Below are 17,061 nucleotides of genomic sequence, written 5' to 3' on the forward strand. Positions count from 1 at the left end.
GTCAGAAATTAAAGCAAAAAAATGTTTTAAAGACACAAAACACACAATAAGAAACACGAAAGAGATGTAAGCACAGCAAATATATCATGTATTTCTGATACCTCAGTGAGTTAAAAGTATAATTTCTTTTATGCTTTAATATTAAAAGTGCCATATTTCTTACAATAAAATTTAAAACCAGAAGTGAGCATTTAGTCTGTAGGTTAAGGCAGGCATTCGCCAAATCAAAGTGCCTGTTTCCCAGTGCCAAAAATGCAAAGGCCTTCCCACCTGGGAGGCTAGGTAATGGATCATCAGCTGATGCACTCTGGAGAATGAACCAGCGGGTGGGAGTATTCTCTCACATCCCTTCCTTTCTTCTGTCATCAGTCTCTGCTTCCCAAAACAGGCAGAGAAAAACTTGAAGCTAAAGCAAAGCATTACCTTCCAACATATCAGTGTCATAGCTAACACATATGTTGAATCAATATGCTGTCTTAGGAAAGAAGGAAGGAAGAAAGGAAGGAAAGAGAGAGAGAGAAAGGAAGGAAGGAAGGAAAAGAAAGAAAAGAAAGGAAAGAAAGAGGAAGGAAGAAAAGAAAGGAAGGAAGGAAGAAAGAAAAAGAAAAGAAAGAAAGAAAAGAAAGGAAAGAAAAAGGAAGGAAGAAGGAAGGAAGGAAGGTAAGTAGGTAGGTAGGTGAGTTATTCATTTAAAAGAATGAAAGAGAAAGGGAAGAAAAGACAAACAGATCTTCCATCTGCTTCTTCATTCTCCAAATAGCTGCCACAACTGGGTATGGCCCAAGCCAGGAGCCGGAACTCAATCTGGGTCTCGCATGTAGGGGGCAGGGGCCCAAAGACGTGGGCCACACTTCACTACTTTCCCAGAAATAAAGGACATGCTGTCAGCAGAGGTGCTGGCATGCCAAGTGGTCGATTCACCTGCATGTCGCAACACCAACCCCAGTACATTCTGATAGTGAAATCATGTTCATTTCAGCACGTTCAATGGAACACTTTTACAGTAGTTAAAAATAGTTAGGGAAATGAAGCCAGTTTATTCACTGCTGATATGTTCCTATTCTAGGCATTAAAAAATCTAGAGGCATGATGTAAACAAAATGCTGTCTGTACTGTATGGCAGAATGATTTTTCATAGTACATGTGCCTGAAGATTCCAGAAAGATATGTAACTTCATTGTTGGGAACAAATTTAAGCCATGACCATTTTACTACAAGAAGTTTCAATTCTAAAATCAAGACCGAAAATTTCTCAAATTGAAACTTGTGTTAATTATAGAAAAGTTAAACTGAATGTCAAACAACATACTTGCCAAATGGGCATCACGTTCATTCTCACGAATGAAAATAAAGTTATGCAACTCAGATGTAGGGAAGAAAATCTCAAGATTGCGTGTATGCTAAAAGATTCATTTTGGGGGGTATGGTGTGGTAGCCTAATGACTAAAGTCCTCGCCTTGAAAAACTCTCTGGGATCCCACATGGGCACCAGTTCTAATCCTGGCAGCCCCGCTTCTCATCCAGCTCCCTGCTTGTGGCCTGGGAAAGTAGCTGAGGACTGCCCAAAGCCTTGGGACACTGCACCTGCATAGGAGACCAGGAAGAGCTCTTGGCTCTTGAATTCGGATCAGCTCAGCTGCAGCTGTTGCAGCCACTTGGGGAGTGAATCAATGAACAGAAGATCTCCCTCTCTGTCTCTCCTCCTCTCTTTATATCTGACTTTCCAATAAAAATAAAGTGAATCTTAAAAGAAAAGGAAAAAAAATATTAATTTTTGGAGTCTGGCCCACAGCAGTAGCCTAATAGCTACAGACCTCCCCTTGCATGTGCCAGGATTTCATATGCGCACCACTTTCCCAGGCCATCAGCAGGGAGCTGGGTGGGAAGGAGAGCACCCGGGACACTGGCACTCACATCGGATCCTGGAATTGCAATGGGGGGATTAGCCAGGCCCTCTTGTGGGTTTTTGTTGTTGTTGTTTTAAAACACCATGTCATTTTTCCTTTCTATATCTTTTTTTAATTTTGTTTTTGTTCTTATTTTTTTCTATTTGTTTCCTTTGTATATCTTCTAACAAATTACACAAAAATGACAATGTTCTGAAACAACTTAGATATCTGAACAAAAAAATATGATTCACTTCATTCATTTGAAAGGACGAGAGAGAATCTTCCACCTGCTAATTCACTCTCCAGGTGGCTGCAAGAGCCAGAGCTGGGCCAGGTGGACACCACAAGGCTGGAGCTCTGGTCTCCCAGGTGTGTGCAGAGCCCAAGTGCTAGAGCCATCTTTCACTGCTTCCCCAGGTGCATTTGCACAGAGCTGGTTGGGAAGCAGAGTAGCCAGGATTCATTAGCGCTCTCCTATAGGATGCTGGCATCACAGGTGGTGACTTAGCTTAATGACTAACAACGGTGTAAATGATCCTAAAAGATTATTTTTAAAGATCAACATCAGAAAACACCAAACACTAAATAACAGAAACCTGGTATACTTTGGCAACCTTAAAACAGATGATATTTCATAACATTAAACAGCTGACTGCAACAGTTCCATTGGAAATGTGCAGACAATGGGATGCTGGACTGTCTGACATTGTCTGTACCAGCAATGTTGGGGTACATAAGAGACTGATGGAATTATGATTCCTTATGAAAGACTACACTATTGTAGTAAAATGGGGAAAATCTGTAGGGGGGTGGTAGTTTGGGGGCAAATCCCAGACTATACAAAATTGTACAAAATAATTTAAAAATTCAAGTTTAAAAAATACATACACACACACATATATAAAAGCTGACTCAAATAGAAATATAAAAAAATTAAGTATATCTTATGAAACATATTCAAAGTATCTAACACATTAACTGAAAAACAAATGAAGATAAAAAGTCAAAGAGGTTCAAAATCAATTTAAATTAATTTACAGAAGGTAATAAAATGCAGCAAAGATTTAAGTCAGAATAACCTAATTAGAAGCCAGCACATGGTGCAGCAGGTTAAGCCTCTTGTTGCAGCACCATCAACCAACAAGAACGCAGATTCAAGCTCCAGCTGCTCCACTTTGGATCAGCTCCTGCCTGAGAGGGACGGCTCAAGTCCTTGTACCCATGCACTCTCAGCAGGCAACCTGCAGAAGCTCCTGGCTTTCATTCCGCTCCACTCAGCTCAGTCACTAGAGTCATTTGAGGAGTTAACCAGAGATGGTTCTCTCTCTCTCTGTAACTGTACCTTTCAAATAAAAATAAAATAAATATTTTTTTGGACCCAGAATATGACATCATAAAAAAAACCCAGCATAATCAAAACTTTGATCTGTTTTATACAACACCCAAACATACAAATGCTGTTTAAATGTACACAAAAATTTACCAACATTAAACAAATATCAAGCCATAAAATTAGCCTGAGGAGATCTTAAAAGACATGAATTATGCAAAAAACAATCCCTGGGACCAGCGCCATGGTGTATGCTCGTGACACCAGCATCCTCTCTGGGTACCAGTTCGTGTAGCAGCTGCTCCACTACCAATCCAGCTCCTTACTTACACGTGATGGGTGCAGCTGACTGAGACCTGGACTGTTTCTGCTTCCCTCTGGGCCAATCCCAGCTGTTGCTGGCATCTGAAGAGTGAACCAATGAATGGTAGGTTTCTCATGCTCTCTCTGCCTCTCAAATAATTAAATGTAGCAACGTCCTACCAATGACCTAGAGATAGCTTCAGCAAACACTGAAGGAAGCAACACCAATTCCACACAAAATCTTTCAGTATCAACTCATTTATGAGTCAAGATCATCTTGACGGGCACCGCAAACGAAGCTACTCTCATATAGGTGCAAGTTCATATTCCAGATGTTCCTCTTCTGATCCTGCTCCCTGCAAAGGTCCTGGGAAAATTCCTCTGAGTCCCTCCCATCACACAAAAGTTCCAGGATCCTGGCTGTCCTAATACTGTTTGCTGCACTTATCAGAGGAGTGAATCAGGAGATAGAAGATATCTCTCTATCCTTCTCTCTCTCATAACTCTGAATTTAAAAATAAAAAATAAGGGCCCGGCACGTTAGTGTAATGGTTAAGGTCCTCGCCTTGCACACCCGGGATCCCATATGGGTGCCGGTTCTAATCCCGGCGGTCCTGCTTCCCATCCAGCTCCCTGTCTGTGGCCTGGGAAAGCAGTCAAGGACAGCCCAAGACTTTGGGATCCTACACCTGTGTGGGAGACTTGGAGGAGGCTCCTGACTTCAGACTGGCTCAGCTTCAGCCATTGCAGCCATTTAGGAGATCTTCTTCTCTGCCTCTCCTCTCTCTATATTTGCCTTTCCAATAAAAAATAAATAACTCTTTAAAAAAATAATAATACATAAAATATTTTTTAAGAGAGAATGAAAATTGTTTTCTTTTATTATTGGAAAGTGAGTTACACAGAGAGGAGGAGAGACAGACAGGGAGATCTTCCAATGATGAGTCACAATAGCCAGAGTTGAGCCAATCTGAACCCAAGAGCCAGGAGCCTCTTCCACGTCTCCCATTCGGGAGCAGAGTCCCAAAGCCTTGGGCCATCCTTGACTGCTTTCCTAAGCCACAAGCAGGGAGCTGGATGAGAAGCGGGGCTGCCGGGATTAGAATCAACGCTCATATGGGATCCCGGAGCGCTTTCTACGAGGACCTTAACCACTAGGCTACCAAGCTAAGCCCATATATAAAATCTTGAAAAATTAACCTTGGTATCAAAGCCTGACATGGACACTATTAAAGAAGGAAAATGAAAGAGCCAAACTTACTCATGAAAGCTGATACAAAATCCTAGAGAAAATATTAATAACCTGAGTGTAACAACATATAAGGAAAAGCTTTCATAACTAAGGTGTGTTTACTCCAAGAATATGAGATGTGGCTAACATTTAAAACACAATTCATTAACATATTGTTTACCCAATACTATGTCAATAAATTCCATAATGTTGTATATTGATACTGAGGCCTTGTTGGGGCTTTTAACTGACCAGATCTTTACTCTGTTAGACCTATCTTCAGACCATAGAAGGTCTCCCCAAGAGGCCACTGAACTTATCTGGACAATAAGCCGCTGAACTTTATGCTAGGCATGTGTTTGCAAGCAATGAATCTCAACTGAACTTGAACTATGGTTATGCAACAAGGTGGAGGAATCCACCATGGGGGGAGGGGTATGGGAGGGGTGGGGGGAATCCCCAGCGCCTATAAAACTGTACTACATAATACAATGTAAGCAACAATAAATTAAAAAAAAAAAAACCAAAAACACAATTCAGGGCCTGGCGCGGTGGCGCAAGTGGTTAAGGTCCTCGCCTAGCACGCCCGGGATCCCATATGGGCACCGGTTCTATCCCTGTAGCCCCGCTTCCCTTCCAGCTCCCTGCCTGTGGCTCGGGAAAGCAGTCGAGGACAGCCCAAAGCTTTGGGACCCTGAACCCACGTGGGAGACCCGGAAGAGGCTCCTGGCTTCGGATTGGCATAGCATCGGCCGTTGCGCTCACTTGGGGACTGATCATCGGACGGAAGATCTTCCTCTCTGTCTCTCCTCTCTGTATATCAGCCTTTCCAATAAAAAAAAATAATAAATCTTTAAAAAAAAAAAAAAAACACACAATTCAGAAAGTCCTGCTTCTAATCAGGGTAAACCAGAGGACTATATCTACCCTAGCTTACGAAACGAGTACAAGTAAAAGCAGCTGATTTAATACTTCAGGAAGAAATGTTATGACACTCACAATGTCCATATGACCTAACACACACACCCGCTCAAAATCCTTGGTCATCAGGGCAGGGAACTGCAAGCATAAGCCACAACAAACCACTCCTATGTGCCAACCAGAACGTCCTCTCTCTCTCTCTCTCTCTCTCTCACACACACACACACATACCGAGACAGTGCTGCCACCAGACTATTGCAGGTTCAAGTGTTGGTGGTGAAAGGTAAACCTGAACAACTCCTCTGGGAAACTGTCTAGCAGCACTCCTATTACATAAATTACAAGAGTATTTACAAGTCCAATGACCCACAACTAGATTTCTATCACGAAAAATGCATATCCGTGTGTGCAAAGACATATGAAGAAATATTCCTCTTATAATTATTCATTATGGCCTCAAACTGAAAACCACTCAAATATCCCTAACGAACAGGATGAGTGAATTGTGATATGTCTATATAATGGACTATCTTACAGCAATAAAAACTAGAATGACTCAAGAATCACCCAGATGGCACTCACTGACACATGGAGGAAGTTAGGGGGGAAAAAAAACGAGTACAAAGTCTGTGATTCCATTCAAACTTTTTATTTTCTAATTTTTCTTTGAAAGAAAGAGAATGAAAGAGTACTCCCATTCACCAGTTTACTTGCCAAATGCCAGTAACAGGCCAGGGCTAGAAGCCAGGAGCACCCTAAGTCTTCTATAGAAACAGATATCCAGTTACTGGAGCCATCCTGCCTTCCAATAGGAGCATCAGCAGGAAGCTGTTAGTTTCCATAAAACAAACAAACAAAACAAACAAAAAAATGACCAAGTACAATAGCCGACCTAATATCTGCTGGGATCCGATTATGGGTGCCTGTGTGTGTCCCAACTGCTACACTTCCCATCTAGCTCCCTGACTGTGACCTGGGAAAGCAGTCAAGGATGGCCCAAAACCTTGGGACCCTGTAGCCGCGTGGGAGACCCAGAAGAAGCTCCTGGCTTCAGATCGGCTCAGCTCTGGCTGTTGTGGTCACCTGGGGAGTGAACCAGTGGACAGAAGATGTTCCTCTCTCTATCTCCTTCTCTCTGTATATCCCCCTTTCCAATAGAAAAATTAATAATACTGGTGTGAGCACGTGTCAAGTCCTGGCTGCTCCTCCTCTTCCACGCCTGTTCCCTACTAACGTGCTGTGCAAAGCAGCACAAGACAGTTCAAACGCCTAGGACCCAGCCAGCCTTGTGCGAGACCTGGAACGAATTCCAGGCTCCTGTCTACACCTGCCTCAGCCTGGCTGTTGTGGCCATTTGGGAGAGAATTAGTAGAAACATAGGAGATACCTCTCTCCCTTACTCTAACTCTGCCTTTCAAACAGAAATCTCCTGATAATAAAAATGAAAAATTTAAACCAGGAAGATAAATTTAATCTAAGTCATAAGATTATGTTCCAAGCTTTGGGAACAAGTATGAGAATACCAGGTTTCCAGACTTCTCAGTTTATTTTAGTCTAGCCAGTGTGGTCATGAAGTTAACTACCCATGACAAATGGCTATATTTTAATCCACTATAGGTGTAGCATCCTCAGTCATGCCCCACTGTCACCCAACTACGACCCACCGTGACTCCAAACACATTCAGGTATCAGCAACTGACAATTGCTACTGCTCCTATTCCAGCTTTCTTAAAATTCTGTGTCCAGATTCTCATATAAACACACTGTTGGTGACAGAGGCACAAAGATGAAGTCATAACAGGCACCCCACACTGCAGCACTAGCTCCGGGTGGTTCGATTCTGATCCGGCTTCCTGTAAACATACCTGAGAAAGCAGGAGACAGCGGCCATGCCAGCCACGTGGTAGACCTGGACAGAGTTCAGATTCCTAGGTTCAGGATGGCCCAGCCCCACCCATTCCAGCCATTAACAAAGTGAGCCAGCAGAGAAAGATCAGCAATTTCCTTTCCCCTTCCCTTTCCTTCATTGCTTTACAAGTAATCTTTTTTAAAGGCACTTTAAAAAGATTATGCTAATTAACAAACACTGAATCCATAAATGTATAACTCAATTCACTCACTTTATTATTCTTTTCTTGCTAGACTTCCTCTCTCTTCAAAAGTACTGATTGGACATAGCAGTGACAATTTACACCCAGTATGTACTGAGCAGGTAGTATGCGTTAGGCACAATCTCAAGGGCTTATATGTATTATTCACTTGGCATTCTTTTCCTTTTTATACTTCAAATTATTGTATTTATAAAAAGTGAACCAATTTCATGTATTTCCTATTAGCTTGAGAAACACAGTGACACTGCTCATGCTCCCCTACCCCTCCTGCTTTCTTTCTTTCTTTTTAATTTTTACAACAGCATGCTTTCAGTTTACTTCAGAATTGCAGGGTTAACAGTCTGTTAGGTAATGGAGTCAGTAACTAGCAAGCACTGCTCCTCAAGAGTAGACACCAAGGCTGTAAACAAACCAAAAAGGTCCACCTCGTTCTCATAGATTACACTTTTTTTGCACTGTGTATTAGTTACCACAGATCTGCAAATCAGATGCTAGGATAAAGGTTTCTCCCTCAAATCATTCAAAGAACAAATGAGCATGTATCTCAGGAATGACTAAATTAGTCAATATACAACTTAAAACCATATGTACGCAAAAATCCAAGCACAGGTTAATCAACTGGATTTAATTTAAAAACAGAATAAATAGGCAAGCGTTTGGCACAGAAGCTTAAGTTGCTGCTTGGGGCACCCACAACCTGTATCAGCATCTGGTCCAATCTGAGATACTGGAAATACAGCTACAGCAGCAGCGGACAAAATGGCTCAAGGACTTGAGTCTCTGCCACCCACACGGGAAACCCAGACATCAGCCTGGTCCAATCTTGGCCATTGTGGACCATTTGTGCAGTGGGCTGATGTATGCAAGATCTCTATCTCTCTGCCTTTCAATCAGCATGAAAATATTTTTTCACAAAATAGAGTAACTAAATCATCTACAATTCCACCAGTATGACTGAGGTTTATATAATTAATTAATCTAAAAGGACAAAGAATATTTTCTTTCTATGTGAAGGCAGAAAAAACAGACTTCCCATCTGTCAGGTCACTCTCCTCAAAAGGCTCTCAAGATAGCCAAGGGTGGGCCAGGTTGAAGTCAGAACCCAGGAAACTAACTCAGGTCCTCCTTACAGGTGCTAGGGGCCCAAGAACTTGAGCCTCAACCACCACGTCCCTCAGCACCAACCTGCCACTGGGAGCAGAGGCAGCATTCAAAGTCAGGCCCTCTTTGATCCTGGATATAGGCACTGCCAGGACACTCCCAGCCTCGGTCCAGACAAAGAGCACTCTTTAAAGCATTTACTAAGAATGCTACTGCGAATGCAATAAACATGAAAGGTATGCAAATAGTACTGTGGGGCTACTTTCCATTTCTTAGCCTTGCCTTATGGGAAGGTTTCAGTAGTATAAACTTCTCCAACTAGGCAGGACCTAGAGATTTAGCCACAGAATTACAGAACTCTGAGCTTCTCCAGTCCATCCAAATGAAAGACTCTCACCAAAATCATCTCTGATTATGTTTATCGGAACATCTTAGAAAAAGGGAATTATCATTTCTATTTTCTAGCTGACTCTAATTTTCAGAAAGCAGTTAAGGCTTAACCAAACTTTCCATTTAGTTTCTACTTACATGCCTTACATTTCAAAAAAAAAAAAACTTTGGTCACTGTCCCCCCAGACAGCCCCTCAAGCAGATGAGGATAATTATACCAGCACCACCTCAGCCCTCAATGTCATGGCCATTGTTTTCAAGGTTTTAAAAATGTGTCTTTATCACTGCTTCAGGTGGCCAACTCCAGACTGCTTCCTCTTCCTGACCAGTCCTGTCTCCCTACGATGCATGCCTGACTGCTGACTGTGGTTGGCTTCCTCTCAAGGCCACATACACAACAGGGAGGAAGCCTACCGTTAGGCCAGTACTCCCCATTCACCAGGCCTCTGCCAACCAGTACTCGGCTCTCATCAGACCTCACATGACCAACCAAAAACACGCAGCCTGGAAGCCTCAAGAACATGAACTTCACAGCCCAGGTACTCCTGGAAGAAAGGGCTTCCAGGTTTTTGGGCTGTTTCCTTTCCAACTCCCCAGAGTTCCCTCCTCATAAAAAACAGAACAAGGAAAAGTAAAGAAAGCACGAAATCGGTGATGTTCTTAAACACACAGGAAAAGGGTCCTTAAGGAATTCCAACCAGGTATTAGCTATAATCCTTGGGGGACAGAGAAGCTCAGAGGAGTTATCAGAGTTTATTTTCTTATTTTACTCATCTCAGTATTTTTTTAAAAACACATAAGCTCCTGTAACACATGTTCTTTTTCATTTCTAAGAAAGGCAAAAAGAAAGGCATAATAACATTCTTAGTGTGATGCAACTAACTTTAAGTATAACTTTACTTTTTAAAAGCTTAAAATAAGAAAGTACTGTTTAACTTACATTTTACGTCAAAAACAACACCTTACAAGAACACATGTGATGGTTTTCTACCAAAGTGTTATTTTGAAATGTAAAAACTACATGAGCACATGCAAACATAAAATTAATTTGTTAGTAAATACAGAACTGGAAGGATCAAATCATTCAACATTGAGCCATTAATACGTAAGTAGTTAAAATCAAAACATCTGCCATTATGGTATGGTAAAACAATCTATAAATAAATCCATTCAACAAAAATGGTGAGATGATGCTTAAAAAAAGCAGGAGGATTATGAGTCTCAAGCACTAACTGCAAGAGCAGTTATCAGACCCCACATGTTAGCTGGTCATTCAGCAAACAGGGATGGCACTGTGAGTGAGCAGCACGAATGAGCACACACAAGGACTCGCAAGATGCAGGTGACACTCAGCTCTGACTGTGGGGGGGGAAGGATCCCCCCCGTCACAGAGGCACGGTACACTGCCCTCTGTACCTGGCACATCCTGGGGGAGTTCGGATGCCGCCTTCTTCTCTGCCATGGTGCTGCTATCCTGGGTTTCTGAGAGACAAGCCATGGGGCTCCTCCCTTCACAGGGCCTAGTCTCCTGAGAAGCAGCAGCTGCTGTGCTGTCGCCAAGGTTTGCTGACATAGAGTTAACTTTGTCCCCACCTTCTGTTGGCTCTACAGTAAAATGCACAACAAAACTTTAAAAATATTCTTTAAAGTTGCTTGAGGGCAAATGGCCACATACAATCAACTATTAAAAATGCGTAATTACTAGAAATCCTGCTTCCATCTGATGGCCATTTTAAAGCAATTCAATTCTGAGATACTTTCCCAATAGGCAATCAGAGTATTTTTTTGAAAATATTTCTTACATTAGAATGTTTAAGAAATTAATATAAAAATAACATATTTTAACACATTCAAAAGTAGATACTCTGGAATAAAAACAAATTTTATACCAACAAATCCCATAGGGAAGTGGTAACCTTTTAGGAAATGTGACTAGAGTCAAACATTATCACAAATCCTCCAATACATGGAATCCATCACAATTGTCTTGCAAGTTATAGGAGTGGAGGGTATCCTAATCTCCTTAGGAATGTAACATTAAGTAGTTGTTTGCAGTAATAATTTTCCTTTTCACTTTGCAAGTGGAGGTTTCATTAATAACACTGGGAAAGTATTGCTTTTTAACCAAGTAATGTGGTTACCCTCAGATTTTCCTGGCTCAGGAGCATCAGGCATCTTGCTGTCACTGTCTTTGTCAAGGGACTGGTCGTCAACCTCCTCTTTGCTTTTCTCAGCATCTTTACAATTACTGTTCTCAGTCTCATTCTTGTCTTTGTCGATATCTTCTGGGCTTTTATCATCATCAACTTCTCCCTTTTTGGCTCTTATGGATTCCAAAATTTCTTCTACAATAAAAACAAATAAAAATAATCAAATATATAAACAATACAAATGCCAGTTCAGAGTTTCTATAAAGTATTAAAGACAAAAACTTAGATTTTGAAAGTATTAGATTGAATTATAAAATAAGAATCACAATGACGAACAAGCGGCAACCATTGGACACAGTGGCTAGGACAGCATCTGGGGAAGTTACAGCTCCTAGCAGAGTGCATGCTTCAACTTCTCACTATTGAACTTCTTACCCAACTTCTACTACACTTGACCTTAGCCAAAAGGCCGAGAAGCAATTACCCAACTTCTACCAAAGCGCACCCTGGGAGGCCGTAAGTGCTTGAGTCTTTGCCAACCAAATGGGAGAGAGACCTGGGCAAATTTCTAGGTTCCTGACTCCAGCTGGCCCAGCCCTGAATATGGACATTTGGAAAGTGAAATCAACAAGTGGAAGCTTGATTTCTCTTTCTCTCTTGAGCTCTGTCATTCAGGTATATGAAAATAAACTTCTTTTTATTAAAGATTTATTTTTATTTGAAAGGCATAATTATAGAGAAGCAGAGAAAGAGAACTCTTTGATCCGCTGGTTCACTTCCAAAATGGCTACAACAGCTGGAGCTGAAGTGACCAGTAGTCAGGAGCTTCTTTTGGGTCGAACACATTGGTATAGGGGCAAGGACTTGAGCCATCCTCTGCTGCTTTCCCAGGTACATCACCACGGAGCTGGATCATAAGTATGTGTGTGTTTAAGCTATCAGATTGCTTCTGGGAAAAGGAAGGTAAGATGGGGGCTTGGGAAGGAAACAGCCTTCAATCTAAGCTCCTTAAGACTACTTAAACTTAAAAAAAAAATTATCATGCATTTCACTTTAAAAAGTGGTTGGGGGGAAGATATTGTGGTGTTTTGGGTTAAGTCATGGCTTGCAACATCTGGGCACTGGTTTCAGTTCCAGCCGCTCCACTTCCAACCCAGCTCCTGCCAATTCATCTGGGAAAGCAATACATACCCACATACTTGGGCTCTTGTACTGACATGAGAGACACAGATGAAACTCCTGACTCCTGGTTCTCAACCCAATCCATCCCAAGCCATTGCGGGCTTTGGGAATTAAATCAACATAGGGAAGATCACTCTGTATTTCCAGAGCCAGAGAGAAGCAGAGCTGACCAACAAACAAAATACACAATCTATACTAAAAAGAAACAAGACTGAAACAGTTAGTGGAAACAAATATCCTGGGCAAAAAACGTACGGAGCTTCAGCTTAGAACTTCCCCATAAGTGTGGACTGTCCTGGACTTGCCTCCAAGAGCACAGTGTCAGCAAGGGCAGGAGAGACAGACTTTACAGGGGAGAAACCTGACAAATACTACTTCAACCAAGTGACAAAAGGACCCTTAACATGAGAACAGCACTTCACCACTGTGGTCTTTCCAACTCTATATTAACCATGTGAAAAAAACATGAGAAAACCCATACTGAGGGTATTCCACAAAGCACCCAAGCAATAGCTCTCAAAACAGTCAAGGTCATCAAACCAAGGAAAGGCTGAGAACCCGGCAATGTAGACACTACAGGAAGACAAGGTGATTAAATGGCAAGCGGTTAAGTCCTGGATGGATGGGATCAAGAATCAGAAAGAGGGCCCGGCGCGGTGGCGCAGTGGTTAAGGTCCTCGCCTTGCATGCCCGGGATCCCATATGGGCGCCAGTTCTATCCCAGCGGCCCCACTTCCCTTCCAGTTCCCTGCCTGTGGCCCGGGAAAGCAGACGAGGATGGCCCAAAGCTTTGGGACCCTGCACCCGCGTGGGAGACCCGCAAGAGGCTCCTGGCTTTGGATCGGCATAGTATCAGCCATTGCGCTCACTTGGGGAGTGAATCATTGGACGGAAGATCTTCCTCTCTTTCTCTCCTCTCTGTATATCGCCTTTCCAATAAAAAAAAATAAATAAATCTTTAAAAAAAAAAAAGAATCAGAAAGAGAGTAATAGGTAAATACAAAGGATTGTGAACAAAACACCAGCTCCATTTTCCCCCCCACCCCCCACCCCGTGGGGGACCTGGGATGGGTTGGAGGCTGGCTGGGGCTTCTCCACTTATCTCCCCCTTTACCACAGACACAGGGAAAACAAAACAAAACAAAAAACCAATAATGTGGAAAGAATAGTTTACCCACTTACCTGCAACCCTTGACCTTTTCTGCCCTAATCAACTATGTAAAGATTGTCAAAAATAAAGAAAACAAAACAAAAAAACTTGCATTAACAATATAATAAGTGTGACAAAGGGCGCAGAGGAATGTAAGATAGTAACAGGGGAAAATGGGTGTAGGGGATAGAGGAAGCCATTCGACTGTTTTTCCAACTTTCCTATAAATCTAAAACTATTCTAAAGTTAAAAGTTTCATTAATAAAGAAGGAAGGGAGAAAGGGAGTAAGGGGGAAAGGGTAAGTTCAAAGAGAACAGGATATCTTATATAGTTCTCTCAGAAAATAAAATATAGAAAATTAAGGTAAAAAAAATGCTTAAATTTTCAGTATTTTTAAAGTCTGTAGTGATTTCATAACAAAGACCTTATCTTAAATGTAATGAAAATGATAAAATGCCCCCTCACCGTTAGCTGCCGCCAGAAAGGATTTGTTACCGCCCCGAGCCTTATTGGTCAGGTCTTCAGTAATGTCCATGTGCCGATGGATCTCGTCACGCATTTCTTCTAGAATTTTACAAAGTTCTGCTTCCCAATAATCTTTGTCTAGACAGTCAAGTAATTCCGCAAGCTGAATCTTTGTGCTGTAGTACCAAATTTTCTTTTCATTTTCATTTTCTGTATCTTCTTCTCTGTTTAAAAAAAATGGGGGGGGGGGGAATACTGTAGATGTTAGGTAAAACACCACATAGCTAACAATTTCATCTACCCAGTAACAAAACTGAAATGTAACCCAGTGCATGCAATAAAGTTTATTATATGTGGGTTTTACTTACACTTAATTTATTTTTATTTTATGTAGGCAACAACTATTTTCTGTCCTTGCCCACAGCGCTGAGGATAAAATAATGTCACAGTAGTAGTGGGGAAGAGCAGTATTAGCGAGCAGCAACAGAAGGTATCTAAAATCGTGACACAGAAGGGACGACTTCAGAATGCAGAGTCAGCAAAGAGCCGTATCCGTTATACCTCCATGCACCTTATGCCAAGCGATGCAATAACAGGGTGAGCAGAATTTTAACCCCCAGACACGTCAGAACTGCTCTCACCGGGTTCAGGAATGGCGGGAACAAAGCAGGCTCTCTTCGTGTTTTGGAAATACTCCCATCAACATGAGAGAAATGCCTTGCTAAGGTTTGCTCCTTCGAGTTGTTACCTTAGTCGACCAATAAGGTCACCATCTTTCTTTACCCTGGACAATAAGGAGCACCTTCTTCCTAAGGTTCCATCCACTCTTAACGTACCTGGAGGCTTTACCAGAGATGGTCACAAACTTAATAAAAATAAGGCAAATTCAAGTCTAGGCCATATTCAGAAAAACACAAAGAAGGTATTTCCTCTCCTATTTAAAGGGAGAAGCACCTTTCTGCTTCTTGAGTGGCCAAATGAGGATTCTGAGAGCTCTGGTTTTTACATAGAAGCTGTCAATGGTGGCACAGCATGTTAATGCTCTGCCCTGAGACACCATCTTTCCATATGGAAACATTTCCCAGGCACTCCATTCTGATCCAGCTCCCACTTCACCGCCTGGGAAAGTAACAGGGGGTAGTTCAAAACTTTGTGACTCTGCATTCAACATAGGATACCCAGAAGAAGCCCCTGGCTTTGGATCAGCTCAGCCACGTGGCCATTTGGGGAGTGAACCAGTGGGTGGAAGACCTTCTCTCTATTTCTGCTCTGTAAAATCTGGTTTTCAAATAAAAATAAATCTTTTAGCAGTCGAGGATGGCCCAAGCCTTGGGTCTCTGCACCCATGTGGGAAACCTGGAAGAAGCTCCTGCCTCCTGACATCTGATCAGCTCTGGCCATTGCAGCCACTTGGGGAGCAAATCAGTGGACGGAAGATCTTCCTCTCTGTTTCTCCTCTTTTCTGTATATCTCACTTGCCAATAAAAACAAATAAACCTTTTTTAAAAATGGACTCTGTTGCTTGCAAGATATGTAGACTTGGAGAAGACCTGACCTCTTGAGGTTTCTGAGTCATTCTCGTAACTTCACTTGCATTGTAAATGAGGACACAGCAGTATCTGCTGCAGGACCACAGTAAGACTTAGAAGAAAATGAAAAATCATTCCAATACAGTGCCAGAACACATCATTAGTGATCCATTAGATTGTTACTCAGTATACTCAGGAAAATGTACCAGAATCCGAGTATCACTCATCAATTAACATTTTAAAGAATAAATAATTTGAACATCAAAAATTTTTTCCCATTTCTATTTATTTGAGAGGCAGAGAGACTGAGAGAGAGTATCCATTTGCTGATCCTCTTCCCAAATGTTGCTAAGGGACAGAGCTGGGCCAGGAGCCAGAAATCAGTTGACACCTTCCATGTAAGGGTCTACATTAGCAGGAAGTCAAAGAGCTGGAGCTGCTGGGCCCTGCACCATGGTTCCACTGACTGTTTCTCTGCATACAAGTGCCAGCTTCCCACAAGAGCAACAGTTTGTGTCACCTGCCACACTTCCCATCTAGTTCCGTGCTTGGGGGAAAGCAGTGGAGGATGGTCCAAAGCCTTGGGACTGTGCACCCAACATGGGGAACCAGGAGGTACTCCTGGCTCCTGATAAGCCAAGTCGGGCGATTTGGGGAGTGAATCAGCAAATGGAACATCTTTGTCGCTTCTTCAAGCTGTAAAACTGACTTTCAAACAAAAATGAATGAATCTTACTAAAATTTTTAAAAAGCTGGAGCTGGGATTCAAACTTAGGTACTCCAGAGCAGGATGCAGGTGCCCAAAATAATGTTTTATGTGAGTTCAAACACTGTCGCCTGGGGGTCAGCACTGTGGCATGGCAGGTAAAGTCACCATCTGTGGTGCCAGAACAAGTCCCAACTGCCTCACTTTGAATCCAACTCCTTGATAATGCCATCCAGGGGAGTGGCAGAGGACGGCCTATGAGCTTGGGCTCCTGTATCCATGTGGGACACCCTGAATAACCTCCTGGATCCTGGCTTTCAACCTTCCCAGTTCTGGTCATTGCAGTCATATTGGGAGTGAACCACAGGATGGCAACTTTCTCTCTCTCAGTACTGGCCCACAGGTCTTTATTTCTAAAGTCTTAAGAATTCCCTGTTACAAAGATGTTGAATGATTTCTTAATGGTACCCAACTGAAATTTCTGACTCCTGCCTTCAGTGTGGTCCAGCCTTGGCTGCTCTGAGCATCAGGGGAGTGATGCAGAGGATAGAAAATATTTCTTGAGCCCGGCGTGGTGGTCTAGTGGCTAAAGACCTCACATT

At 42.3% G+C, this 17,061-nt stretch overlaps 1 protein-coding gene across 5 annotated transcripts in view; it reads right to left on the minus strand.

Annotated features, from left to right (window-relative positions):
• Positions 1-17,061, minus strand: part of BPTF (bromodomain PHD finger transcription factor) — a 111,768-nt gene that overhangs the window by 71,073 nt on the left and 23,634 nt on the right. For 3 of the 5 annotated variants that reach the window (XM_040989525.1, XM_040989526.1, XM_040989528.1), the window contains exons 3-4: positions 14,225-14,448; positions 11,418-11,621 (exon numbers count right to left, since the gene is read on the minus strand). In XM_040989525.1, coding sequence (XP_040845459.1) covers positions 11,418-11,621; positions 14,225-14,448 — 428 coding nt within the window. Of the gene's footprint in view, positions 1-10,692; positions 10,882-11,417; positions 11,622-14,224; positions 14,449-17,061 lie in introns of all 5 variants that reach the window. The other 2 variants (XM_040989524.1, XM_040989527.1) reach the window with 1 other exon arrangement.

The sequence above is a fragment of the Ochotona curzoniae genome, unplaced genomic scaffold (assembly GCF_017591425.1).
Source record: "Ochotona curzoniae isolate NIBS_2020 unplaced genomic scaffold, NIBS_Ocur_1.0 contig_523, whole genome shotgun sequence".
Taxonomy (NCBI): Eukaryota; Metazoa; Chordata; class Mammalia; order Lagomorpha; family Ochotonidae; genus Ochotona; species Ochotona curzoniae.